This window comes from Prionailurus bengalensis, unplaced genomic scaffold, assembly GCF_016509475.1.
Source record: "Prionailurus bengalensis isolate Pbe53 unplaced genomic scaffold, Fcat_Pben_1.1_paternal_pri Un_scaffold_61, whole genome shotgun sequence".
Classification (NCBI taxonomy): domain Eukaryota; kingdom Metazoa; phylum Chordata; class Mammalia; order Carnivora; family Felidae; genus Prionailurus; species Prionailurus bengalensis.
Window position 1 is genome coordinate 52,819 of NW_025091162.1, and position 26,855 is coordinate 79,673.

At 48.5% G+C, this 26,855-nt stretch overlaps 1 pseudogene and 2 gene segments (V, D, J or C); all 3 read left to right on the plus strand.

Moving 5' to 3' along the window:
* Window positions 1-6,466: 6,466 nt before the first annotated feature.
* LOC122478418 lies at window positions 6,467-7,274 on the plus strand (annotated as a pseudogene).
* An 11,545-nt stretch (window positions 7,275-18,819) lies between these two features.
* Window positions 18,820-19,436, plus strand: LOC122478408. The segment is given in 2 exon segments: window positions 18,820-18,899; window positions 19,021-19,436. Coding segments are annotated over 2 exon segments (462 nt in total).
* A 5,654-nt stretch (window positions 19,437-25,090) lies between these two features.
* On the plus strand, window positions 25,091-25,651 carry LOC122478410. The segment is given in 2 exon segments: window positions 25,091-25,186; window positions 25,308-25,651. Coding segments are annotated over 2 exon segments (390 nt in total).
* The last annotated feature ends 1,204 nt before the right edge of the window (window positions 25,652-26,855 follow it).

Here is a 26,855-nt window from a genome sequence, read left to right on the forward strand (position 1 = left end):
GTCCCCCTGCAAAAGTAGCTGGAAACAAAGAAAGAGGGAAAAAACACTCGCAGGGGGCTGAACAAAACAGTCTGTTCCCCAAAACCATTGATGGGGAGAAAGGAGAGGTTTTCAGTGCCACCAGGATTCTATCAATAGTGAAGCACAGAGTCTGAAGTTTTCAGAGCTCAGCCCATGGCGGTGTCCTCAGGACTGGAACTGTGACCTCCTCCCTTTGCCTCCTCTTGCACCTGGACCCCAAATAGGTCAAAGCTGAGGTGTCTCAGGGAATGAGAGCCTTGTAAACCTGCAGGTCCTTGCAGGCACAGAGACAACTACCTCTGCCCCAAGCTGCATGCCTGGGAGGGAAGACTCTGTGGGAGACTCACACATCTTAGCCCTCAGCACCTCTGGGGGACACAGTGAAGTCCTCAGACCCTGGAGTAGCCATGGGACCATCACCATCATGCTCAATCGTCAGCTCCTCCTGCTGCTGTGACCTAGACCTTGTCCTTGCCCCCATTAAACTTCCAGTCTGACACATGTGGACATCCATATATATTTGCTTAAAGAATGAATGAGTGAGTGACTGAATGGATGAATGAATGATGAAGACAAAGCTCTCAGGTAGGCAGTTGCTGTAACATCTGCATTCTTCCTATAGGGGAGGAAAGGCATTCCTGCAGCCTTGAGTGCATGTGACATTTCTACACCTCTTCACACTTCACACCGTGGTTTCAATGTGACACAGGGACAGCAGACCCATCACCTGCCCTCCACCTGCTCTCCCACCTGACCTCACCTGTGACATTCGGGGCACCCCTATCTCTGTAGTATCACGATCCATCCACCTGACACTCTGGACCATCCCTCCCTCTCCCATAGCCCAGGGTCCAGTCAGTCATCTCCCTATGCCCCATCCGGGGACTTGTGCCATTTCTCCCTTCCCTGTTTCCTCTGCTGCCATCTTCCTCCAGCTGCCCCTCTGCCCAGTGTCCCCTTCCAGGTATCCCTGTCTCAAGTTCTGTCCTGGAACTTCCCTCAGAGCTCTATCTCTAATAAGCAGCACTGATGACAGGCATAGCTGGTATTAAAAGTCTCCCAGCACATGGAGTGGAGGTCACAGGATGGCGCCGTAGTGGTCCCTGCCCTGCCCAGGTCCTATTCTATCCCCACAACTGCAGCAGCCGCATCAGGGTTTGCTGAGTCCTGTCTGTCCTGCTCCAGAAAGGCCTCACATTCCCACAATGTGTGTCCTCCTCAGTGAAGGTGTGTGTCCCCTAAGAGAGCTCCTGTCCACACTCTGCCCCCAGAGTCAACCCACCTCCTCTGAGCCCTTCCCGGGGACAGATCCCCTCTGTTCTCTGTTCCCTGTGTCTTGTCCTCAGCTCCACAGCAGTTCACAGGCTTTCCCGGGTCAGGACTGCCTATGTCCTTCCCCTTGACTCCCATCCACAGAGGATGCATTATCAGGGACAGCACACCAGGATGGCATCTCTGTCCTTCCCTGGAGGGCCACTCTCATTTGATGGAAACACAAGCATCAGGGAAGCAGGAGAAAGAGATTTGAGCACAAAGGGAATGAAGGAGGGGTTCTCGTGGAGACCAGCCGGGGGCGATGTAAGACCATGTCTGGGGGTTTCTGTAGGACAGGGGTCCCAGCTGACAGGAGGCCTCAGGGCCTGGCCCTGGCTTCCTAAGGGGACAGGGCAGGCATGCCCTCTCTGAGCCTGGCTGAGTCCCCTGTACACGGACCTGTGTGTGGTCTCAACAATTGCTTCCTCCAGGCCCAGTCATGGGGAAAACTAGAACATCAGATAGGCTTCCTGTCCAAAGGCTCCAGACCCTGCGTGTGCATACAAGGAGAGGCAGGGATGGGTCACATGTGCATGAGAAGCCCCACGTGTGTGAGTTCCATGGGGAGGGGATAAAAGAAGCCAGAGGCAGCCCAGCCCCAGCTCTGTGGCCTAAGAAGAGGCTGTGTCACCATGGTCTGGACCCCTGTCCTCCTCATGCTCCACTGTCACCGCATAAGTAGAGACAGCCCTCAGGGCCTCAGGGAAGCCCCCTAGCCTGAGACAAATGCCTTTGGCTCGGGTTCCAAACAGCTGCAAATTGTCCCTTCTCTTCATTCTGATGTGCCGGTGTTTGCAGATTCTCTGTCCCAGCCACCCTCCCTCTCGGAATCCCTGGAATCATCACCAGACTCACCTGCACACTGAACAATGACATCAGTGTTGGCGGCTGTGGCACATACTGTTAACAGGAATATCAGCATTAGCTGGATATTACCTCAACACCGAAATTTTCCATATTTTTAATATAAACAAACACTAACAAAAAGAATACTTCTTGGGAAATTAGAGGCAGATAAAAAATAAATTGTTTTATTTCATTTTTTATCTTATATCTAACATTGACATAGAGGGTAAAAATTATCAAAGAATATTGCTATGGCCAATACTACTTAATATTTCTCTTCAATTTCTTACTAATACAAAACGAATCTAACTAAAATGAGAAGTAAAGTGTAATGAGAAGGAGTCGAGGTTTTTTTTTAACTTTATTTATTTATTCTGAGGGGGGAGGGGCAGAGATTGAGGGAGAGAGAGAATCCCAAGCCCGCTCCACACTGTCAGCTCCGAGCCTGATCCAGGAACCGTGAGATCATGACCTGAGCTGAAATCAAGGGTCAGATGCTTAACTGACTGAGCAAACCAGGGACCCCAGGGTTTTTATTTGAGAGAAGAAATATATTACATAGTGAGTTCAGGGTACTTACTTTAAAAATATTTTACTGATAAAATAATTCAGTAAAACCATTAGAAATATATAAAATAAAACTTGTATTACTTATTTTAATCATTTTAAAGAAGAATTATACTTCTTCATAAATTAAAGATAATGAAAGTGATTCTAATGGTATTACCAAAAAGGTAAACGTGCCAAGTAAACATCTTGAGACGTGTGCAATCTGTTTTAAAAAATAATTGCAAACTCCCTGAAAAATATGAAAGCAAATTGGAAAAACAAATTGAACATTTTTTTTTGTCTTGAATGAGAAAACCAACTGAGTACATCAACAGTTAGTAGGTGATGCCATATAACTTACTTTCTACTTTCTGTTTTCCAGTGTGGAGTCTGAATGGAAGATGTTTTCTAACTACAAAGAAATTGAGGAAAATCTGACTATGTATTGCAGACAGGGAAAGACATAACAATGGATTACAGAAAGGAATGTGAGAAATGAAAGGTCATGGAGTGTCTGAACTAGGGACACCCCGGAGGGAGTTTCATAAATCCATGGTGGGAGCCGTCAGCATGGCCGTGTGCACCTGCAGCCACAGTCAGCTGGCAGATTGAGGGGGAGAAGAAGCATCCTGGTGGATGCCATGGGCATGGGGAGGGGCTAGTGAGGTGAGGAGACTCATCCTTGGTGGGTGATGAGGGATGGAGCATGGTGATAATGGTGACCCATGACTTGATGTAAGTGAGGAGGGACAAGGGGTATAAGGAAGTGAAGAAATCAGCAGGGAAAGGGAAAGAGAAAATGCAGTTTCTTTCCTATTCCAAAAACCCTCCCACTCACCTTCACCCTGGACAGGAGGGGGTGCTATCTCTCCCACCCTGCCTCCTGCCTGGTCACCTTGACACCTTGGTTGTCGTAATTGTCACAAAAAATTGGTTGTGATAAAAGTTGATCTATTAAAAACTAGATGACAGCAGGGCTCCCTCAGCCTCTCAGGAGGTGTGATTCTCTTCCAGAGACTTCCTGCAAACTTCAGAATATAGAATCATTTTTCTTATGCCCCAGAATCTCTTTCTTAAGAACTATCTGGACAGTAGATCCCCCATGGAACCATTCTCCTCTTGTCCCTTATATCACAGGCTTTAGCCCATCTCTGTCTCCTACTCAATCCCAGGAGACACCTGGGGACCCAGGGGGCTGTGGGTTGGCTGTGGGTTGGCTGTGGGTTGGCTGTGGCTGTGGGGGCAGGAAGGAGGGGGTGTGTGCTCACCCCCTGTCCTGTGATCTCTGACACTTGAGGATAGGATGACTATAAGCTTTGTGTCTGTAGACAAAAAAATGGGACAGATTCCTGTCACTCAATAAGACCTGGACTTCTGATTCAGTGAATTGCTAACAGGTCTGTTCTTAAAGGAGTCCTCACTGCCGAATTAAATACTCCTCCAAGAAAAGTTCTTTCAGACCCTTGCCCTTTTAATCCAGAATCCAGGGTCCTGAACATTTTAACAGAGAATCAGCTTCATGGATAGATTTTTATGGAGAATCATCTTTCACAGTGTAAGAAAGCCACAAGAAGAACTGAGGGCCAGTTGGCCTCATTTTTGGTCACACAGAAACACACACACACACACACACACACACACACACACACTCATAGACACACAAGGATCTTCCCTCTCTCTGAGTGTCTACTATTTTTGACTCTTCAGTTCCTAGGCCTCTTTGTCCCTCCAGAAGTCAGGGACAACCTATGGTCACCCAGCCATCCTCAGGATCTCAGTAACTGGGAGGCAGAATCCCCATTAGCAGAAAACCCCAGGAATAATGAGTGTAACTGGGGTCCTGTCACCAGGTAGCCAGGATGTGCACTAAACACCAGCTCTCCCGGGACAAGGCCGATATCAGGAAACCTATAGCAGGTCTCTGTCCCCATGGGAAGCTCAGTCCACAACCATCTCTGGACTCCAATCTGCACCTGAGGGGCTGTGTGGTACATTGATTCTGAGAGCAGCAGCCTGAATGCTGCTCTCATGAGGCCAAGGCCATAGGGAAGTGACACACAATCTCCCCCTGCTGTCAGGGCTGGGCTGACACTCCCTCAGCGACACCTCCAGACAGGGTGGACTTTTACAGCAAACTCTACCGTTCCAACCCAGAGCCACAAGGCTTGTGACCTCAGGGACACAGTCCCCCTTATCTCCACCTCTCCACCACTCACATGTGGGCTCTTTGAATGACCTGGAACTTCTGGGTCCAGGTGGCCTTGGGTAACAGAAATTCATTCTTTTAGTCATGGGTGGATGAATGAGTACTTGCTCTGTCCTGAATATGCTGCACACAAGGCACAGGGATACAACTTTGCACACCCCAGAGACAATTCTGACCCCAAATAGTTTTGTCCTGGAACCTCTCTCAGTGTTTAATAATTCCATCACCGAGATGGCTCTGAGATTCAAAGGAACAGGCCCCTTATAGGGTTTCACTGGATACCATGTTGGGCTTTCCATCTTGCTAAATCAGACCCATGATAATAAAACTCATGACTAAAAAAAAATAAGAAGAAATGAATAAAAAATCAAACTACTTTAGTAAAATTTTATAGACTCCTATTCACCTGAAAACAGAAGGCATTCCTATTCCATTGTTTTTCTATCCTTGATTTTAACCACAATCTCCATCCATATTCTCTCTGGAGTAAGCACAGACCTGGGAAAAATACACTAATGATTTTACCTGCATCTTCTCAATGACATCAGCATCGAAATTAAATCAATCTTAATGAGATGAATTTTATGTAAAAGGACACACCCATTTATATGCAGGTTTGGCTAAGTGGTGACTAATACATAATCTCTGTCAACGGATCCTTGTCAGAGCATCCGCAATTGTTATTCATTTTCTCCTAGAACTTCCTACAGGTTTGTTCCTTGTGCTCTGAGGTCAGTGCCACACACAGCCTCACATGGCAGGGCTCCTGCAGACTGTGCCCTGGGAGAACAGATCCTAGGAGGGAATCACTGCCCACAATGTATGCAGAACTGTTGTTTTAAGCAGGTGGAAATCATAATGGATTACAAAGATTTTCAGTGAGTAACCCCTCTATGCATGGGCACTAGGACTTCTATGCACAACCTGGAGAGAATCTCTCCCCATCTCCTCAGTGCTGCAGGAACCTCAGAGGAAGGAAATCCTGGAAACCAGGGAGGAATCACATAAGAGGAAAGATCCAGTGACCTGCACAAAAGGGGCCACGTGTCCATGGGGACCTGTCAGTGCTTTGGACTTGAGCCTGATCTAAGAAGAGTTTGTGTAGAGACACCTCATCAGACCAGACCCATGAATAGCCAAGAGAGACATGGACAGACTCACCCTGAAGAATCTGAGTAGAGCATAGAGTCTGCCTTCAGGTGATGGGAAGACATATAAGGGGACACTTGACTTGGTCCTAATGCAGGAAACCGTGGACAGAGCAGTGAGGAGGCAAGAGCTGTCTCTGATGAGCTCTGGTCACCATGTCACACAATGGTGTGTCTGTGTCTGGACATTAGGGGGAGCTCAAGGCCAGTTTCAGAGGAGTCAGGGGTGATCAGAGCTGGGACCTGGCACCTGGCACTGCTTGTGCTTTCTGCTCAGGGCTCACAGCTGTGACCTCACTGATGGCCAAGGGACCTGACCACGCCCAGTGAGGGATCTAGAGCTCAGGTTCTCATTTGCATGGATGGGCCCTCCCTCTCTCCGAGGATGAAGAGGGGAAGGGAGACATTAGGGGAGGTCTGCCCTGCTGTGGGCCTGCAGAAGGAAGGAAGGATCCGCAATAACCTCCACCATGGCCTGGTCTCCTCTCCTCCTCATCCTCCTCGCTCACTGCACAGGTGACTGATGTGGGGACAGGGGAAAGGGACACACTTTCCTGGGAGGACAAAATGGGCCCTGCTTCTTCCTCCTGTCTCTATACCAGCATCACCTTCTCTGTCTCTCCCCCCTTTACAGTGTCCTGGGCCCAGTCTAGGCTGACTCAGCCGCCCTCAGTGTCTGGTTCTCTGGGCCAGAGGGTCACCATCTCCTGCGCTGGAAGCAGCTCTAATATTGGTGGTTATGTTGTGAACTGGCACCAACAATTCCCAGGAATGGCCCCAAAACCATCATCTATGGTAATAGCAATCGACCCTCTGGGGTCCCAGATCGATTCTCCGGCTCCAAGTCTGGCAACACAGGCACCCTGACCATCACTGGGCTCCAGGCTGAGGACGAGGCTGATTATTACTGCTCATCGTGGGACAGCAGTAGCAGTGCTCGCACAGTGTTCCAGGCCTGTGGGGAAGTGAGACAAAAACCTGCTTTCTCGTCTGTAAAGAGAGGGAACAGACCAGCAGTCGCCTGCTCAGCTAGGCCTGTGATGCTCCTTATTCTTTTGCTGATACTCTGGGCCCAGGTCCATCCAGCAACACCTCGTGTGACTGAGGCTCTTCCTGTCCCTTCTGTTCTCAAATTCACTCTGAGCAGACCATTCTTAGACAAAGAGTCTTCATGAAACAGATGTTTTTGGTTTTGTTTTTTGTTTTCTGGGTTATTTTGCTTCTAGGCTGGATCATATTATTTTTTCTTTTTTTTTTTAAATAAATGAAACATTTTATTTTGCCTCTGAACTTACCATGGGACCTCAGTTACACCCATGCTCTTCTTGAAGAAAAAGTCAGTCTTGTTTGCGTATGATATTTTACCCAATTGGTTATAAATGGTGCTGGTTAGTTTTTGTCTTAGTTCCTGATTTGAGAAATAGATGCCAACTTAAAATTACAAAATTATAAAAATAAACCCAAAAAAATTTGTCCATAGGAAAAAAACTGCCTGTGAGTGTCTATAGCAGTTTCATTCATAAACACTAAAAATTGAAAGCAACCAGAAATCTGCACAGGGATGTTTTTTCCAGGTTTATCTCTAATCACTCAAACCTGGAACCAACTAAGATGCCACCAAATAGGTGGTACATTTATAAAATGGGATATGATTCACAGGACGATTAGAGTTATAGCACATACTGGAAAGGGCAAAACTCTCGAGAGTATAAACATTTGTGGTTCCTGGGGGACTGAAAGTAGAAAAAGAGTTGATCATATGAAGAGAGGAAAATGTTTCCCAGCAATACAATTATTCTATATGATAGTATAATGACCCTGAAATGACACTATGGCATTGCCAGAACTCATGGAAAACTGTACAGCCACATGACAGAACCTTAGAGTGCACATGCAAAAAACTAATTTAGGAGAGTTGGGGCCCATGATGGAATGCAGAATGTGACAATTCTATTGACTTCCAAGACAAATGCGTGAACCCACCTCGGTGCAGTGGTTGGGAGAAAGCTGCTGAGCTGTGTGACTTTGCAAATGAGTGGAGCCTCTACATGTAAAGACGTAAGAAACTGCATGCAAGTTCTGAACTCTAGGAGATAAGGTGGTATCCCATGGGGGAACAGGTAGATTATTTTGAATTGGCTGCACTATGTACTGGAATGGAACAAGCAAGTAAATGGTGGTGGTGGGGCCAGATTGCTCACTTTAAGAATGGAAAGTCACAGCTATAACCAAGGGAAGAGACTTAAGTGAAGTGTGTGGTCATGGATTAGAGCGGGAGACGGCAGTTTGGAATCATGTGTAATATGGAAATAGTCACCAATATGTGCACATTGTTGGGTTAGTGTACTCATATATATGTCTTTGTCATCTGAACAAGACTGGAAGCAATGATGCCTCATAGCCATGAGATGCATTTTCCCACATACTGCCTTCTAATACTGTTCTCCAGGGAAGAGATGTAGGCTTCTTTGGAGAAATGCTTAATTCCTAGTCAGGAATTACACAGGATGAGCATAGAGTAACCTGTAGTGTCAGAAAGTGAAGAATCCTTCAAAACACACAAGCGCATCCATGCACACCCACCACATACATGCAAGTGTGTGTGCGTGTGCGCGTGTGCACACACACACACACACACACACAGCAAGGTGTGTCAAGGACCTCATGAGCCAAATTAAAGGGCTCCCATTGGGCAAAACTGGAAAGATTTGAGCAACCAAATAAATGTAATAGTATGGGGTTAAAACTCAAAGTCTAAAATATCTGTCCATGATCCATATTGTTAACTGGTTGTGTAAGTGAATAAATGGAAGGAGAAGAGACATATTCCCATGCAGATATTTCAAGGAACAAGTGTAAATACTTGGCCCTGAAGGATGTCAGGCATAATCCCCACTCAGTAAGTATGGACAAAGGTACAAAAAAGGAGAGTCTAGGGGCGCCTGGGTGGCTCAGTCGGTTAAGCGGCCGGCTTTGGCTCAGGTCATGATCTCACGGTCCATGAGTTCGAGCCCCGCGTCGGGCTCTGTGCTGACAGCTCAGAGCCTGGAGCCTGTTTCAGATTCTGTGTCTCCCTCTCTCTCTAACGCTCCCCCGTTCATGCTCTGTCTCTCTCTGTCTCAAAAGCAAATAAACGTTAAAAAAATTTTTTTAAAAAAAGGAGAGTCTAAGAAAGTTTCACAATAAGAGAAGCTTAAGGAAACATCATGACTAAACATCACAAAGAATCCTTGAACTGGATCTTAGAACAGAAGAAGGACATTAGGTAAAAACTAAGAAAATCTGAATAAATTGTTATGGGTTAAACTGTGTCTCTACCAATTCATGTGATAAAAAGTTCCCCCAAATCTTATATTTCAGGATGTAACCTTATTTGAAATGAGATTGCTGCAGATCTAATTGGCTAAGGTGAGACCACTAAGGTTTAATTGCATGTGTCATAATTCTTTTCTCTCTTTGGTTTTCCTCTGACTCTTTGGTTGGCGTGATGGTCAATTGTGTATGAATATTTTAGAGAACAGAGCCTATGAACCCATTCTTCAATTTCATAGAAGGCCTTGAGATTACAGAAAAGAAATATATAAAATGCTGTTTTCTTTTTAAGGTCAATCCCTAGGGCATTTACCAAATAAACATGATTAAGGCTAAATATGGGTTGGGAACCTTATCCTGGAGGCCCTTTCATGTAGAAATGGAGAAATTCTAAGACAGCAGAGGGCCCTTGTACAGTGTAATGGTTTATACCGGTCCTCATACTGAGAACAATTATAAATCTGGACTAATAAAAAGGAAAGTGAATCATATGTATGTCAGAGAGACAGAAGAAATAATGAATTCCCAGGGTAACTGTAAAGGGTAAGTGAAAACCCAGCCTGAGAAGCATGAACAGTAGACACGTTTTGGTTGAAAGCATTTTAGTCTCATGACAAATACAGACATCAAATCTCAGGACCTGTGCAGGGGGTTATGGTATGTAACAGGACACTCTCATAATACAGCAACATTAGTCTCCCTGTAAGGAAAACTCAAACAAACTTTTTAAATTTTTATTTACTTAAACTCAATTAGTTAACATACAGTGTAGTATTGGCTTCAGGGGTAGAACCCAGTGATTCATCACTTACATATAACACTCAGTGCTCATCCCAACAAGTGCCCTTCCTAACGCCCATCAGCCATTTAGCCCATCCCCCCACATACCTCTCCTCCAGCAACTCTTAGTTTTTTATGATGTATTTAAGAGTTTTTATGGTTTTCTTCCCTCTCTGTTTTTATCTTATTTTTGCTTCCCTTCCCTATGTTCATCTGTTCTGTTACTTAAATTCCACATATGAGTGAAATCAGTCTTTCTCTATCTCACTTAGCATAATACACACTGGTTCCATTCACATTGTTGTAAATGACAAGATTTCATTCTTTGTGATTGCTGAGTAGTATTCCATTGTATATATAGATACCACATCTTCTTTAATCATTCATCAGTCAATGGACATCTGGGCTTTTTTCATACTTTGTTGATTGTTGATAGTTCTTCTATAAACACCAAGGTGCATATGCCCCTTCAAATCAGCAGTTTTTGTATACTTTGGATAAATACTTAGTAGTGCAATTGCTGGGCCATAGGGTAACTCTATTTGTAATTTTTTGAGGAGTCTCCATACTGTTTTCCAGAGTGGCTGCACCAGTCTGCAATCCCACCAACAGTGCAAAAGTGTTCCCCTTCTACACATGCTCACCAACACCTCTTGTATTTAGCCATTCTGACAGGTGTGAGGTGGTATCTCATTGTGGTTTTGATTTGTATTTCTCTGATGATGAGGGATGTTGAGCATCTTTTCATGTGTCTGTCAACCATCTGGATGTCTTCTTTGGAAAACTGTCTATTTATGTCTTCTGCCCATTTCTTCATTGGATTATTTTTGGGAGATGTTGAGTTTGATAAGTTCTTTATAGATTTTGGATATTAACCCTTTATCTGATATGTCATTTGCAAATATCTTCTCCCATTCCGTCGGTTGCCTTTTAGTTTTGTCGATTGTTTCCTTCACCATGCAAAAGCTTTTTATCTTGAAGTCCCAATAGTTCATGTTTGCTTTTATTGCCTCCAGAGACATGTCTAGTAGGAAGTTGCTGTGGCCAAGGTCAAAGAGGTTGCTGCCTGTTTTGTCCTGTAGGATTTTGGGTTTTGTTTTGGGTTTTTTATTAATATAATTTATTGTCAAATTGGCTTACATACAACACCCAGGGCTCATTCCAACAAGTGCCCTCTTCAATACCCTTCACCCATTTTCCCCTCTCTCCCACCCCCATCCACTCTCAATTTGTTCTCTTAAATACAGAGGCAAACCCTCCCTCTCTGTAACTATGTTTTCCCCTTCCCTTCTCCCATGGACTTCTGTTAAGTTTCTCAAGATCCACATATGAGTGAAAACATGATATCTGTCCTTCTCTGACTGACTTATTTCACTCAGCATAATACCTTCCAGTTCCATCCATGTTACTGCAAATGGCATGATTTCATTCTTTCTCATTGCCAAGTAGTATTCCATTGTATATATAAACCACATCTTTTTTATCCATTCATCATTTGGTGGACATTTAGGCTCTTTCCCTAATTTGGCTATTGTTGAAATCACAGCTATAAACATTGGGGTACATGTGCTCCTATGACTTAGAACGTCTATATCCCTTGGGTAAATTCCTAGCAGTTCTATTGCTGGGTCATAGGGCAGTTCTATTTTTAATTTTTTGTTTTCGAGAGCAGCTGCAACAGTTTGTATTCCCACCAACAGTTCAAGAGGCTTCCCGTTTCTCCACATCCTCGCCAGCATCTATAGTTTCCTGATTTGTTAATTTTAGCCACTCTCACTGGTGTGAGGTGGTATCTCAGTGTGGCTTTGATTTGTATAACCCTGATGATGACTGATGTTGAGCATCATTTCATGTCTGTTGGCTATCTGGATGTCTTCTTTGGAACAGTGTCTAATCGTGTCTTCTGCCCATTTTTTTCACTAGATTATTTGTTTTTGGGATGTGGAGGTTGACAAGTTCTTTATAGATTTTGGATACTAGCCCTTTATCTGATATGTCATTTGCAAATACCTTTTCCCATTCCATTGGTTGCCTTCTAGTTTTATTGATTGTTTCTTTTGCAGTGCAGAAGCTTTTTATCTTGATGAGGTCCCAATAGTTCATTTTTTGCTTTTAATTCCGTTTCCTTTGGAGATGTGTTAAGCAAGAAATTGCTGTGGCTGAGGTAAAAGAGGTTGTTGCCTGCTTTCTCCTCTAGGGTTTTGATGGTTTCCTGTGTCACATTTAGGATATTGTTGTGTTTCATTGCATCACTTAGTTCTCTAATTCTCCCCTCATACTCCTGGATTTTTTATCTCTCTTTTTCTCAGCTTCCTCTTTTTCCATAATTTTATCTTCTAGCTCACCTATTCTCTCCTCTGTCTCTTCAATCCGGGCTGTGGTCGCCTGCATTTTATTTTGCACCTCATTTATAGCATTTTTTAGCTCCTCATGACTGTTTCTTAGTCCCAAGGTATCTGTAGCAATAGATTCTCTGCTGCCCTCTTTGCTTTTCTCAAGCCCTGCGATTAATTTTATGACTATTATTTTAAATTCATGTTCCGTGATATTGCTTAAATTGTTTTTGATCAATTCGTTAGCTGCCGCTACTTCCTGGAGTTTCTTTTGAGGAGAATTCTTCCATTTTGTCATTTTGGATAGTCTGTGGGGTGGCACAGAACTGCAGGGCACTTCCCTGTACTGTCTGGAGTAACTTGTGTTGGTGGGCGGAGCTGCAGTCACACCCGATGTCTGTTCCTAGTCAATCGCTGGCATCACAGTCAGACTGGTGTGTACCTTATCTTCCCCTCTGCCTGGGGCAGGACTCATTGTGGAGTGGTGTGGCCCCCGTCTGGGCTACTTGCACACTGCCAGGCTTGCGGTGCTGCTTGTATGGGATCTGGCGTATTAGCCAGGGTGGATCCGCAAGGTGCACCAGGGAGGGAGGGGTAGGCTCAGCTCAGTTTGCTGTCGTGGTCACCTGCGGGAAGGGCTCTGCAGCACCAGGAGGGAAGCAGACAGACCCTTCCAAGGGATGGATCTACAGAAGCACAGCGTTGGGTGTTTGTGCGGTGCAAGCAAGTTTGTGATGCAACTGGTTCCCTTTGGGAGTTCGGCTCCGGGATGGGAGAGGGAGATGGTGCTGGAGAGCACCCTTGTTCCCGTGGAGCAGAGCTCTGTCTTCTGGGGCTCAACACCTCTCCCACCCGGTGTCCTTTTGCCCTCCCGCTCTCCAAGCAGGGCTGTTGACTTTTAACATTCCAGATGTCAAGTCCCGCTGGTTTTCCGAACTCATGGAATCCGGCCCCTCCACTTTTGCAAGCCATACTTGGGGGCTCTGCCTTGCCTGGCACGCTGCCCCCCCTCTGCCCCAGATCCCTCCCACCAGTCCGTGTAGTGCGCACCACCTCTCAGCCCTTCCTACCTCTTCCATGGGCCACTTGTGTACGCTTGACTCTGGAGAGTCCATTCTGCTAGTCTTCTGCTGGTTTTATGGATTATTTAGCAGATGTGGGTGGAATCTAAGTGATCAGCAGGACTCAGTGAGCCCAGCATCTTCCTACGCAGCCAGCTTCTCTGAAGAGCCTGCCTGTGTATATAAAATTCTAAAGATTGTACCAAAAAAATGTCAGAAGCAAGAAATAAATTCAGTAAAGTCACAGGATACAAAATCAATGTACAGAACTCTGTTGCATTTCTATACACTGATAATGAAGCCGCAGAAAGAGAAATTAAGAAATCAATCCACCTGTCTCTGGTTCTCACTGTGGCTTAGCCTCTGGGTGCTCACAGGCCCTTGGGGAGCCCCAGGTCAGGCCCCACAGCTTTCGCTCCATCCCCTCCTGGGGTGAGATTTCCAGACAAGGGTCAGGTTCAGGGTTCAGGCTGGGGCTGGCCAGCCAGGGGGAGGGGACTGGTTTGCATGAAGGGTCTCTCCCTCCCCTTGGGCTGCTGGAGGCAATAAGAGAGACTCTGGGAGCCCGTCTGAGGGACATTGAGGACACACTGCTGAACAGGGGTCTCCACCATGGCCTGGGCTCCTCTCCTGCTCACACTGCTGGCTCACTGCACAGGTGGCTGGAGGCTGGGATCAGGGCTGGAGATGACAGGACTGTGGAACCATGTATGGGCCCTGTCCACTGACCCCTCTCTCTCACCCCGTGTCTCTCTTCTGACTTGCAGGGTCCTGGGCCCAGTCGGTGGTGACTCAGCCATCTGCAGTATCCTAGCCTGTGAATAAGACTGTTACCATCTCCTGCACCAGAAGCAGCAGCAATGTTGGGGCTGGAGGTGTGTCCTGGTACCAGCAGCTCCCAGGCAGTGTCCCCAACGTTGTCATCTATGGTAGCAGTGCTCGGCCTGCGGGGGTCCCGTCCAGACTCCCAGGCTCCAGGTCAGGGAACGTGGCCTCCCTGAGCATCTTTAGCCTCCAGGCTGAGGATGAGGCTGATTATTACTGCTCAGTGTGGGACCACAGTCTCAAAGCTCACACACTGCTCCAGGCCTGTGGGGAAGGGAGACCCAAACCTGCTGTCCCCTCAGCAATGGGACTTCCTGTGCAGCTCACACCCCTTGGCCGACACAGCTGCTTCTTTTTCGTGTCTTCTAATAGTGGAGTCTTAGACAAGGCTAGGGAATTTCGTCTAGAAATAGTGTCCTTGTTCTCTCAAATTGTGCCCGTTAACCCAGCCCTACTCTGCAAAACATTGTCTCATTTTCTTCCGTTGGGCAGGATTTACTGCACACCTGGGGGCAGGCTGTCCTGGGAATTGAGTCCCCGATGGGTCAGACCCGGCAGGTTTCATGTGTTCCTGATCAGGATAGACGACTGTACAGAGATCCGTCCCTGCACAGCCTGTGGTGAACACCAAGTATGTGCCAGGCATGACCCTTGGGATTAGGCTCGGCGTGAGTGCACCAGGGACAATCTACGTCCTCATGCTGCTGAAAATGTCCTGGGAGAGAAAGAGGACAAAGAAGTATGAATAGCAACACATAAGATGTTTCTGGAGAGTGAACAAGGGTGAGGCAGTGAGGTGGACCTGGAACATTGGAGGGGTTGACAGGAAACCTCTGAATCTGACGTGCTGGGATGATGTCTCAGTGCTACATAGATGATCAAGGAGCCAGAGGGGAGCGTGAGGAGAGGACCTGGCAGAGGCTGTTGACTGTGTCCCCATCAGACCCCTCCTCCTCAGGTCAGGGGTCCAGGCTTGGGTCCTGCTGGAAGAGCTGTGCTGAGAGGTGGGTCCCAGGGAGCCACCTCTGTCTTTCTGACAAGGCAGAGCTGCCTTTTTCCAATCCCTTCCCCTGTGGTCCTTGTTGATGGACTCCCCCACTCCCACAAGCAGTAGACAGAAGAGGAATCCAGGGGAGGGCCCGGGGGTCTGACCCTGCTCAGTAAAGTGGGGTCAGAGGGAGAAGGAGCGCCCCAGCCTTCCCAAGCCGTGGGATGTGGCCGGTCCAGGCTTCTGTCTGCCTGCTATGCCAGCCGCAGGACACATCATTCCTCAGGGGCCAGGTCTCTGGTCACCCTGTCCTCCACTCATGTAAACCCATGAGGGAGGGTCAGGATCTGGGGAGGCTGCTGTAAGGAATGGAAGGGTGGGTGGGGGTGAGAAGGTTGCAGCCTAGTAATGGGCCCAGAGGTGAGGGATCTCCCCCAGTAGTGAGGAGGGGGCCTTGGAACTGGCAGGAGTCAAGAGGGCCTTCCCTTCCCCCAGGCGCGATACTCACATTGCCTTTCACGTGCTTTGTCACCTGTAACAGAAAAGGGTGCTGTGGGCACGTGTATGAAGCACACGGGTGAGCCCAGAGCTGTGGACCCAGCACCTGGCAGCCATCAGGAGCAGCTCAGTAACGAGGGTCCAGACAACCACAGGCCTCTAACTGGGGTGCCAGTTTTGTCACAGAAGACAGGGTGTTTTTGGGGTGTGAAGGTATGTGGGATAGAATGGAATAATCCATGTGGTTTTGGCCAGCAATCAGGGACAGAAGTCAGCGCCACCAGGGGGCCAGCCATCAGTGTGCTCGCTAGAGGATACTCACCTGATAGGACCTGGGGCTCATCACCACCCAGGCTGCCTGTGCCCTTAGGTTAGCTCCTCTCTTCTTCCTCTGGCTCATTCCACCTGTGAAATCCCAGGGCACGGGAGCTGGACAGACGTACAGCAAGGGCGTACCTGAGTGCAGCAACTCCACCCACATGGGAATTTCTGGATAGAAGGAGACTTTCAGGAGCCCAGTCTCCGTAACAGAGCTTTAGAGGTCAGAGTCTGCGTGTCCATCATGACCTGGGCCCCTCTCCTCCTCACCTCCCTTCCTCCCCACACAGCTGAGAGCCAGACTCACCCAAGGTGGGTGGGAGATGCGCCAGCTCTGCTCCAAACCCTCACTCTCATTCACAGTGGACTCCTGCCCTGCTCAAACTCCTCTGGGTCCCTTTAGAGTGTCTGTGAGCCAGGCAGGGCTGACTCGGCCACTGTCAGTGATCAAGGTCCTAGAATGATGGCCAAGTTCTCTTATACTGGACACAGTAACATTGCTGGCAATGAGGCAGAAGCTTGGCTTCAGCAACACCTGAGCCATGTCCTCAAACTTCATTTCAATGGAAGAACAAACATCTAGCCCTCTGGGGTCTCCACAGAGTTTCTGGATGCAGGGCAAGCAGCCTGGCTTCCCTGAACATCCCTGGTTCCGGCTGAGGGGGAGGCTGTTTATTTCCGGTCAGCGTGGAAAAACAGCCTTGGAGTTGCACAGTGCCTCAGGCCAGTTGGGAAGCGACACCCCAACCCTGAGCTCCCAGGCGTCACCCATCACCTGAAGACCATGTCACTGGCCCCTGAAGAGACAAGAGCTGGGTTTCCGCTGACAATCCTGTGGACCACTCAGGATTGGAAGACATAATAATGTGAGGATAAAAGGTCGGATCTGCAGAATTAGCAAGTGCATGGGAAGTATCATTACGAATCTATTTGGCCTTTGTGAATATATGTACATTCACGTGCTTTCCCAAAGGGGAGCACAGATTTCAGGTTTAAGTAAATCGGTACTTATTTTTCCAGGTCTTTCTGTTCCATTTGGAGATGCTGAATTCATGTGTTCAGCTGGTCCATCTCTCTTCCCTCCAGGAGACATGTTCACCAGGGTCACCAGCCCCCACCCTCCCCTGTTTCTTGGGCCTTGGCACATGTTCTGCCCTCTGACCCAGGGCTATCTCCCTTCTGCAGGGACATCAGTTGGGTCACCTTACAGATCCCACCTTACATACCACAGCTGTGCTCAGACCTCTGTGTCCCGATTCCCGTGCACACCGCACATGCACCTGGGCAGTATCCCCGTCTGTATGTCCTTGGGGCACCCCGTGTGTCCTTCCAGGTACCACATGCAGTGTGTGACAAAAGGAGACACAGTTGCAGCTCCAGGGATACAGTTGACAGAGGTGGCCTTTTGCGATAAATCATAGTCTTCACTGAGGTGCTCTGCCCTGAACACCTGCTCTCCTGGGCTGAGGCTGATGGTCAGGAATCCCAGGAGAGTCTCTATCCCTGTGGACAGCTCATCCCCCAACCATCTACGGCTCCACTCAGCGCTTGGTCAGGACACTGATTTTGTGACATAGCCTCAGTGCTGCTCTCACGGAGCTCAAGCCTCATGGGGACAACAGACACAAACCCCCTGTGCTGTCAGCGGTGGGCTGTCACTCCCTCAGTCACTGCAGTGGTACCTCTATCCAGGCTGCACTCTGAAGGAAAGTCTTGTGTCCCAAACCAGAGCCACAGGGGCTGTGATCTCAAGGACAAAGCCTGACTTTTCTCCACCTCTCCATCACTCAGATGAGATAGCTTTGACAGAATCTTCGGGGTCCAGGTGGCCTGGGGTACTAGAAATTCATTCATCTCGTCACGGGTTGTTGAATGAATAATTGCTCTATACACAACATGATGGACACAAATTGCGGGGACTGTAGCTGTTCCCACTGCAGAGAGTGGTCAGCCCCAAATCCTTTTGCCTTAGAAGCTCTGTCTTTTGGTAATTTTATGAGTATTATGGTTCTGAGTGCCTAAGTAGAGACCCCTCAAAGGGTTTCATTGGGCATCATGTTGACCTTTCCTACCTGGAAGACTAGACCCACAATATAAATAAGTGATTTTAGAAAAAGGATATAAACCCCTCTTATACTGAGAACAGAACAAATTCCTGCACAGCAGGACCTTTCTCTTTCCCAGGAGGGTCATTCTCAGGTTATGGAAACACAGGCATCAGGGAAGCCAGCGGTGGGAAAGGAGAGGTTCACCCAGAGACCAGCAGGGGGCACTGTGACACTGTGTCTGGGGCTCTCTGCAGGACAGGGGCATCCAGCTGGGCAGTCCTCCACTGACAGAAAGCAAGGACTGGGCCCCTTGCGTCTAGTGGGCCCAGGGCAGGTGTGTCCGGTCAGGACCTGGAGGAGTCCCTGGACCTGGGGCTGTGTGTGGTCCCCACAGCTGCTGCTTCCAGGCCCACCCAGGGGAACCCAGTGCATCAGGAAGTCTCCGTGTCCAAGGGCCACAGACCCTGTGTGTGCACATGGAGAAGAGGCAGGTGTGGGTCTCATTTGCATGAGCAGCCCCTCCTCTGTGACCCTGTGGACAGGGGATAAGACAGGCCAGGGGCCATCCAGCCCCAGCTCTGTGGCCTAAGAAGGGGGTGTGTCACCATGGCCTGGATCCCCGTCCTCCTCGTGCTCCTCTGTCACTGCACAGGTAGGGCCAGGATCCAGGGCACCAGGGTGGGCCCGCAGCCAGAGTCAAATCCTTGTGGCCAAGCTCCCTAATCTCATGTACCCTGTCCCTTGTCTTCCCTCTGCTGTGTCTGTGTTTGCAGGTTCCCTGTCCCAGCCTGTCGTGACTCAGCCAGCCTCCCTCTCTGCATCTCTGGGAGCCACAGCCAGACTCACCTGCACCCTGAGCAGGGACATCAGTGTTGGAGGCTACTACATAAATTGGTTCCAGCAGAAGCCAGGGAGCCCTCCCCGGTATCTCCTGTACTACTACTCAGACTCAGATAAGCACCAGGGCCCTGGGGTCCCCAGCCGCTTCTCCGGGTCCAAAGATGCCTCGGCCAATGCAGGGCTTCTGCTCATCTCTGGGCTGCAGCCTGAGGACGAGGCTGACTATTACTGTGCAATTTGGCACAGTAGTGCTGGTCACAGTGACACGCACTCATGGGGAAGTGGGACAAATACCTCAGCCTGCTCAGACCCCTGCACTCTGACTCTCTTCCAGTTGAAAATAACTTGAATGCACACTGACTGTCTTTGGAAGTAGCTTCTAGGTCACAATACGCTTCCTCCTCCCAGTGTCCTATTCAACTTCTTTGTGTTGTCAGGAAAACAAACAAGCCAACAAACAAACAGGCATCAAAGAAACCCACGTCAATGCCGACATTTTGTCTGGTGGTTAAAGTGTAAAACTCAGAGAGTGTTGAGCTGGCCCTTTTTCTCTTTACAAAGGCACATCCACTGTCTTAGTTTTCTGGTCAGAGTCTGGACCATCGCAGCAGGTGGACAGTCCTCCAGAATGTGGACTCTGTTCCTCCAGGGATTGGGGCAGAGGCTCCCTTCCCTGCAAGCTCCTGTGCTCAGAGCTGGCTGAACAGCTGTGTGTTCCAGGTAGGATGTACTAAATACGATTGGTGCCCAAGGAAGACTCAGAAGAGAAGAAATAGCGGGCACAGAGCTGGCTGGGCAACCAGGCTAGCTACTTGGCCCTTAAATTGTGACGTCAGGGGAGGGGGGTTAGCCAGGGGAGAAACTTAGGTGTCAGCAAAACTCTCCGTAGTGCTTGTGAAGGTAACATGCAGCACTCCTTCATTGCTACAAAATGCTGGGTCTGCTCTTGGGAAGGTGGGAAGTAGATCCCACAGATGTGAATTTACCAAAGCGGACACCATCAGGGACTTTGGGTACCCCTGTGGCTGGTTTCCTGAACCCCCAGGCCCTGACTCTGTCCTCCTCTCTTCTCCTGTGACATCAGGGCTCATCAGTGATCCAAGCAGCAGGGAGGCTGTGGGGCGACAGGGCAGGAGGTCCCCTATCTGTGCACAAAGAAGTCCAGTCCTATGTCTTTCCAGAACGAAGTTCTTCCATTTGTGACAACATGGACGAACCTGCCAGATATTACCCTAGGAGAAATAAGCCCTACAGAGAAAAAAAATGCTATATGATCTCATTTATATGTGGAATCTACAGGAAAAATAATTTTAAAAATTACTGTCAAGTTTTACTGATGACGATGAGTTACAATAGGGTACCACATACCAGGACAAGAAGGATATTTGTATTAGTACAGCTTCTTACATATAATTTGATTTTGAACTGATAATTTATAGTGATGAAAATAAACATAACAAGATTTAATATTTTAATCACTCTTTATTGTGGAATTCAGAGATACTGAGTATACTCACAATGTTTTGTAACCACCACAACTGTCCATTTCCAGAGCTTTTTCATCATCCCGAGCACCCAACAGGGGAATGGGTAATCTGGAATGGCAGAGGAGCCAGGCCCCAGGAACCCATGCCAATGCAGGAAGCAGCAGAGGGCAGAGGGCAGCTCCCATGGGGGCTGTTGGCAGATGTGGCCTGACGCGGCTGAGAGAGTCTTTAGGCTGGGCTTCTTACCCCAGATTGACCATGTGGATGCATGCTGACCACCATGGCATGCGTACCAATGTGTCCCATTGCAAGGTGTCCAAGAATACCAGCTTTCTCTCCCAGAGTGTGTCAGGAACACCAGTGAGAACGTTAGGATCTCGATTTGGGTCACCTGCTGTATGATTCATGCATATGCCTATCTGAATCCCCTCCAAACTCCGTGTCACTTCTCCTCTAGGAACTTTGCAAAGGCCCTGTTTTCAGTGTACTTGCTCCCTGGTGGTCAAGGGGAACTTGGATTACCTTCTGGTCTTTTTATTCTGTGGCATCTATCTATGTGTGGCTTCCTAGGCCAGTTTCATACTGTTTGTATTCCTAGAACTTTGTTATAAATTTAAGCAGGAAGTATGGTGCCTCCAGATTTATTCTCCTTTCTCAAGATAGCTTGGGCACTTTTAGGTCTTTTTCTGCCTCTATACAAAAGTCAGGACTTTTTTTTCTATTTCTGTGAAAAATATCATAGGAATTTTCATAGGAATTGCCGTGAATCTATAGATTGTTTTAGGTAGTATGGTCATTTTAAGGTTACTTTTGTTGTGGAAAACACTGGATATAGGAATTCTGGATGAAATACATAATACACACAGCTTCCCTTATCTGCAACAGTCACAGATAAGATTCAGAGTATTCTGTGACTTCTCATGTGCTTCAGCATTTTGTAGTGACGGATGTGAACTGATAACTTTTCTCTTAAGTTTTAGGTCTTCTTCTTCATCTTGAAATCTGATGCATATAATTACACCTTAACCACTGTCTCAAGAATGATTTTGGCTAATAGAATTGGATTTAATATGAATCTTTTTTTGACATTTATTTATTTTTGAGGGGGTGCAGAGAGAGAGGGAAACAGAGGAACAGAAGCAGGCTTGGCATTGATAGCAGAAAGTCCGATGCAGGGCTTGAACCCAGGAACTGTGAGATCACGACCTGAGCTGAAATCGAAAGTCAGATAGTTAACGGACTGAGATACCCAGGTGCCCGAATTTACTATAAATCTTTACGTCTGATGTGAGTTAAGTTCTGAACACAGTTGATGACAAAGAAAGCAATGGCCGTATACGTATCACGAAACAATCTACTAACCATTCAGAAACGAGCATTGGATCACATTCTTATTCCACAGTGGGATGAAGTCCAATTTTGTGGCTTTTCTTTCACCTATTACTCCAGAAATTGTATGTTTTTCCATTTCCCCGGCCACCCTTCTAGTTCTTTCTGCTGCATAGCGACTACACAAGGCAAGGGTATTTTACAATGCCTCGGGATGGTCACACAATGTTTTCAGACAGTGCCATTTTCGTTCAGATTCTTATTTTCCCTGATGTTTGGAGAAATCTCATAATTGAATGGTGATATGATTACCTTCCCATCAAAACCAGCAGTTACCTTGTTGCTACTTCAGATAATAGATGGCTTCCAAGAGCAAATGAGGGTGACTTCCACAGCCTGGGGTGCCTCTGGTGTAGACTCCCCCACCTCTGGTCTTCTGCCCCGTGGCTATCAGGAGACAGGGACTAGGACTGAGTCAGAAGAGACCCTGTTTGTTCATACCCAGCGCGGGCTTTGAAATTCCCAGTGGACTCACTCCTGGAGGACTGCCCACTAAGTTTCTCCAAAGAGACAAGAGGCCATTTCATTGGGGAGGGCAGAAAATATTCCCAGGGATGGGGTACATGTGGAATGAACTAGAAGCATGGCCAGGATGTGAGAAGCAGATGCATGCCCTCAGTCTGCCTTTCCAGGCAAGAAACTTGGGACTGAGGCCACCAGGGACATGGAGGAGATGACTCGGGGCAAGATGTCACCTTGTCACTCAGTGTCCCAGGCTCCCTGCAGTCATTGATTCTGTGTAGTCCCAATATATGCCTCTTTCAAGGTCTCCCCCAGGGGACATCAGGGTGACCAAGGGGCAGTAAAAGAGAGGAAGTTAATTTGCATGAAGCACCTCTCCTCCTCATAGGTCTGCAGGCATGAAAAGGCCCAGAGGAGACCCCAATCCAACCCAAGAACATGAGGAGGCAAGACCTGTGAGGATCCCCACCATGGCCTGGATGGTGCTTCTTCTCAGGTTCCTTGCTTATGGCTCAGGTCAGGGGAAGAGACTGCTTTCTTGGAGGGCACATAAAATCAAGGTTTCAGGGTGACCCTTGCTTCTCATAATAACACATGTGCCTCCTTTTGGTTTTAGGAACCAATTCTCATACCTGGTTATCCAAGAGCTATCACAGTCAGTGTCTGCAGGAGGCATGGTGACACTCACCTGTGACTAGCTCTGGGTCAGTATCTATCAGTAACTTCCCTGGCTGGTACCAAAAGACTCCAGGCAGGGGTGCCCACCCCCTTATCTACCATAAACAGTCACCTGTCTCAGGTCCTTGATCACATCTCCAGGTCCATCTCCAGGAACAAAGCCGTCCTCACCATCACAGGGGCCAGCTTGAGGATGAGGCAGATTAGCACTGTATGCTGTCTCCGGGTAGTGGCATTCCACAGTGATCTCAATCTATGGAGATGTGCAACCAGGGCTCAGAATGTCTCAGCCCTGAGCAGCAGGGAAGCAAGCGAGGGGGAGGATGGTCAACCCCACCATGGGAAGGGAGGCTCCCTAGCCTGATTCTGCTGTGCAGTGGTTCATCCCGATGTGCCCATCCCATCTCTCCCAGTGTGTGTCCATCTCACCAGTGTGACCCCAAGACTGGGCTTCCTTTCTACATCTGCACATATAATGAAGGGGAGGGGGTTCAGCACCTAAATATATCAACAAATGGTCAGAGCCAGCAACCTCAGCAACCTGCTCCCTGTGAGATGCTTATTCAAATGACATTAAGAGCCATGTTGTCATTCACTAATCTGCTGATGGGGACCAACTGAATAAGTTATGCAGGCCAAGCCGTCAGTCAGGCAAATACTGTAACACCCACATCCTTCCTATGGGGGACAGAAGGCGTCTCTAAAGCCCTGGTTGTCTGTGATGTTTCCACGCCTCTCAACATGTCACACCGTGGTCTCAGTTTGACACGGGGACAACAGACCCATCACCTGCCCTCCATCTGCTCTCCCACCTGACTTCCCCTGTGTCAGTCAGGGCATTCCTGTCTCTGTGGGCATCACCCTCTAGCCACGTAACTCTCTGGACCATCACTCCCTCTGCCACAGCCTGCGGTCCATTCAGTTACCTCCCTCTGTCCCACTAGGGGACACAACCCATTTCACCCTTCCTGTTTTCTCTGCTGTCATCTTCCTCCAACCATCCCCCGGGGTTGCCTTCTACTTCCCCTTGCCCCAAAATCTGTCTTAGAACTTCCTGCAGAACTAAATCTCTAATGAGCAGCACTGACCAGGAGAAGCCCAGCTGGAATGAAAAGACTCCCAGCACAGGGATGGGAGGTTGCAGGATGGCCCCGCAGTGGTCCTACTGGACTCCCAGGCCCTGCTCTGTCCCCATACCCTCAGCAGCCTCATCAGAGTTTGTGGAGTCCTTTCTGCCATGCTCCAGAAAGGCACAGATTTCCATAATCTGTGTCCTTCTCTGTGAAGGTTTGTGACCGCTCACCAAGTTCCTGTTCACTCATCACCCAGAGTCAGCCTGCCCCCTAGGAGCCCCCTGTGGGGGCAGATGCCCTGCTCTCTGTTCCCTGCATCTTGTCATCAGCTCCACCGGGATTCCTAGACTGTCCTGGGTCAAGATTGCTCCTGTTCTTCCCACTATAGCCCCGCCCAAGGAAAAACCCGGTTCAGGGAGAGAACACCAGGACTGCACCTCCATCCTTCTCTGAAGGGTCTGTCTCACGTGGTGGAAGCACAAACATCAGGGACGCAGGTCAAGGAGAGCATTGGCAGCAGTGGGAAAGAACGAGAAAGTGGAAAGAATGAGACGTTTGCCCGGAGAGCAGCAGGGGTTGCTGTGAGATCATGTCTAAGGGTTTCTGCAGGACGGGGGATCCAGCTGGCAGTCCTGCACTGACAGGAGGCCCCAGGTCTGGGCCCCCGTGTTTCCTGTGGGGACAGGGCAGGTGTGTCCCATCAGGGCCTGGTGGAATCCCCTGGACTTTGACCTGTGTGTGGTCCCCTCAGCTGCTGCCTCCAGGCCCACCCAGGGGGAACACAGTGCATCAGGAAGTCTCCGTGTCCAAGGGCCACAGACCCTGTGTGTGCACATGGAGAAGAGGCAGGTGTGGGTCCCATTTGCATGAGCAGCCCCTCCTCTCTGAGGCCTGTGCACAGGGGATAAGAGAGACCCGGGGCAGACAAGCCCCAGCTCTGGGCCTAAGAAGGGGGTGTGTCACCATGGCCTGGATCCCCATCCTCCTCTTGCTCCTCTGTCACTGCACAGGTAGAGACAGGATGCAGGGCACCAGGGTGGGCCCGCAGCCAGAGTCAAATCCCTGTGGCTCAGCTCCCTAATCTCATGTACCCTGTCCCTTGTCTTCCGTCTGCTGTGTCTGTGTTTGCAGGTTCCCTGTCCCAGCCTGTCGTGACTCAGCCAGCCTCCCTCTCTGCATCTCTGGGAGCCACAGCCAGACTCACCTGCACCCTGAGCAGGGACATCAATGTTGGAGGCTACTACATATACTGGTACCAACAGAATCCAGGGAGCCCTCCCCGGTATCTCCTGTACTACTACTCAGACTCCAGTACACAGTTGGGACCTGGGGTCCCCAGCCGCCTCTCTGGATCCAAAGATGCCTCAGCCAATGCAGGGCTTCTGCTCATCTCTGGGCTGCAGCCTGAGGACGAGGCTGACTATTACTGTGCTATATATCAAGGCAGTGGGAGCAGCTATCGTTACTCACAGTGATTCAGATAAGCAGGAAGTGAGACAAAAACCCCTGCATCTCTTTTATTGAGAAGCTTCAGTGGAGGCTTGTGTATGGGACACCACTGTGGGAACACCTGTCTTTGAGGAGGAAGGAGTGGCACAGTGTTATTGCCTGACACAGCACAGGCATCCTAGGAGTGCACACAGGTGAGGGAATAGAGCCCAGTACACATGCCCCAGGGTCTACAATAGGTAGACCCTTTATGATGATACAAACCCAGTTGGAGGTTTTAGTCACATTCGGTTTGCAGAAATGACTGAGTTTAGATCTCCTAGCTGAAGCCCAGAAGGTATCTGTGTCCTGCTAAAGGGTCAATCAGGGAACATAAAAAAAAGTCTACGGTTTGATTGAACGACCTTCCTCCCCCTGGGACTGGGCAACATAAGGATGGTTTTCCTGGAAAGAAACCTGGTCATGGCTACGCTGCCTTCTTTCTCTTTTAGGACCTGTGGCTTCAATACGCATATGCCTAATTGTTGCCCCTTCCCCCCTCCAATTTAATCCACTTTTGAACTTTGTGTCCTCCAGAATGCAAGAATTCCATATATGAATGATGGTTCAACAAGGATTCCAGCCCGGGGCACCAGAGGATCCGCCCCTCCTAAATCCCATGGACCAGGCCACCAAGGCATTTCACTCAAATCACCTGTCAGCATTATAGTATAATACCATGCTCTGGCCTATAACTGCACAGAAACCTAGACGGACAGACAAGTTTATGTATGGACAGCACACCCCCACTGTTCAACATGAGCCGCTACTGAAGATGAGACCTCTGCCCAAATGGCAAGGATTTGTCATTGTTGATCTAGCAAGCGGGAACATAGAGGCCAGTTTTAGGCGACAGGCTTGAGCAATGGTCACCTGAGTATGGTAGAAGGTCCCACAGTGACGAGTGGGCTGGATGCAAACAGGCCCGTTAGACAAGTCACCTCAAAATATCTATAAGCCCTAGCTGACTCCTACCCAGACACAGGTACCAAAAAAGGAAAAAAAAAGCCAAATATTTCACACCTCCTTACCTTCCCCTCTTGACCACAGCCCCCACCACTGCCTCCTGGGAGACCATCTCTGCTTTGCTGTCCTGCCTGCTGCTCCCTTACAGTGTATTCCCTAAACTTCTATCTCCTTTGCTCTGCTTGGGTGAATTCTTTCACCACCCATGCTGCTGGCCTACACCTG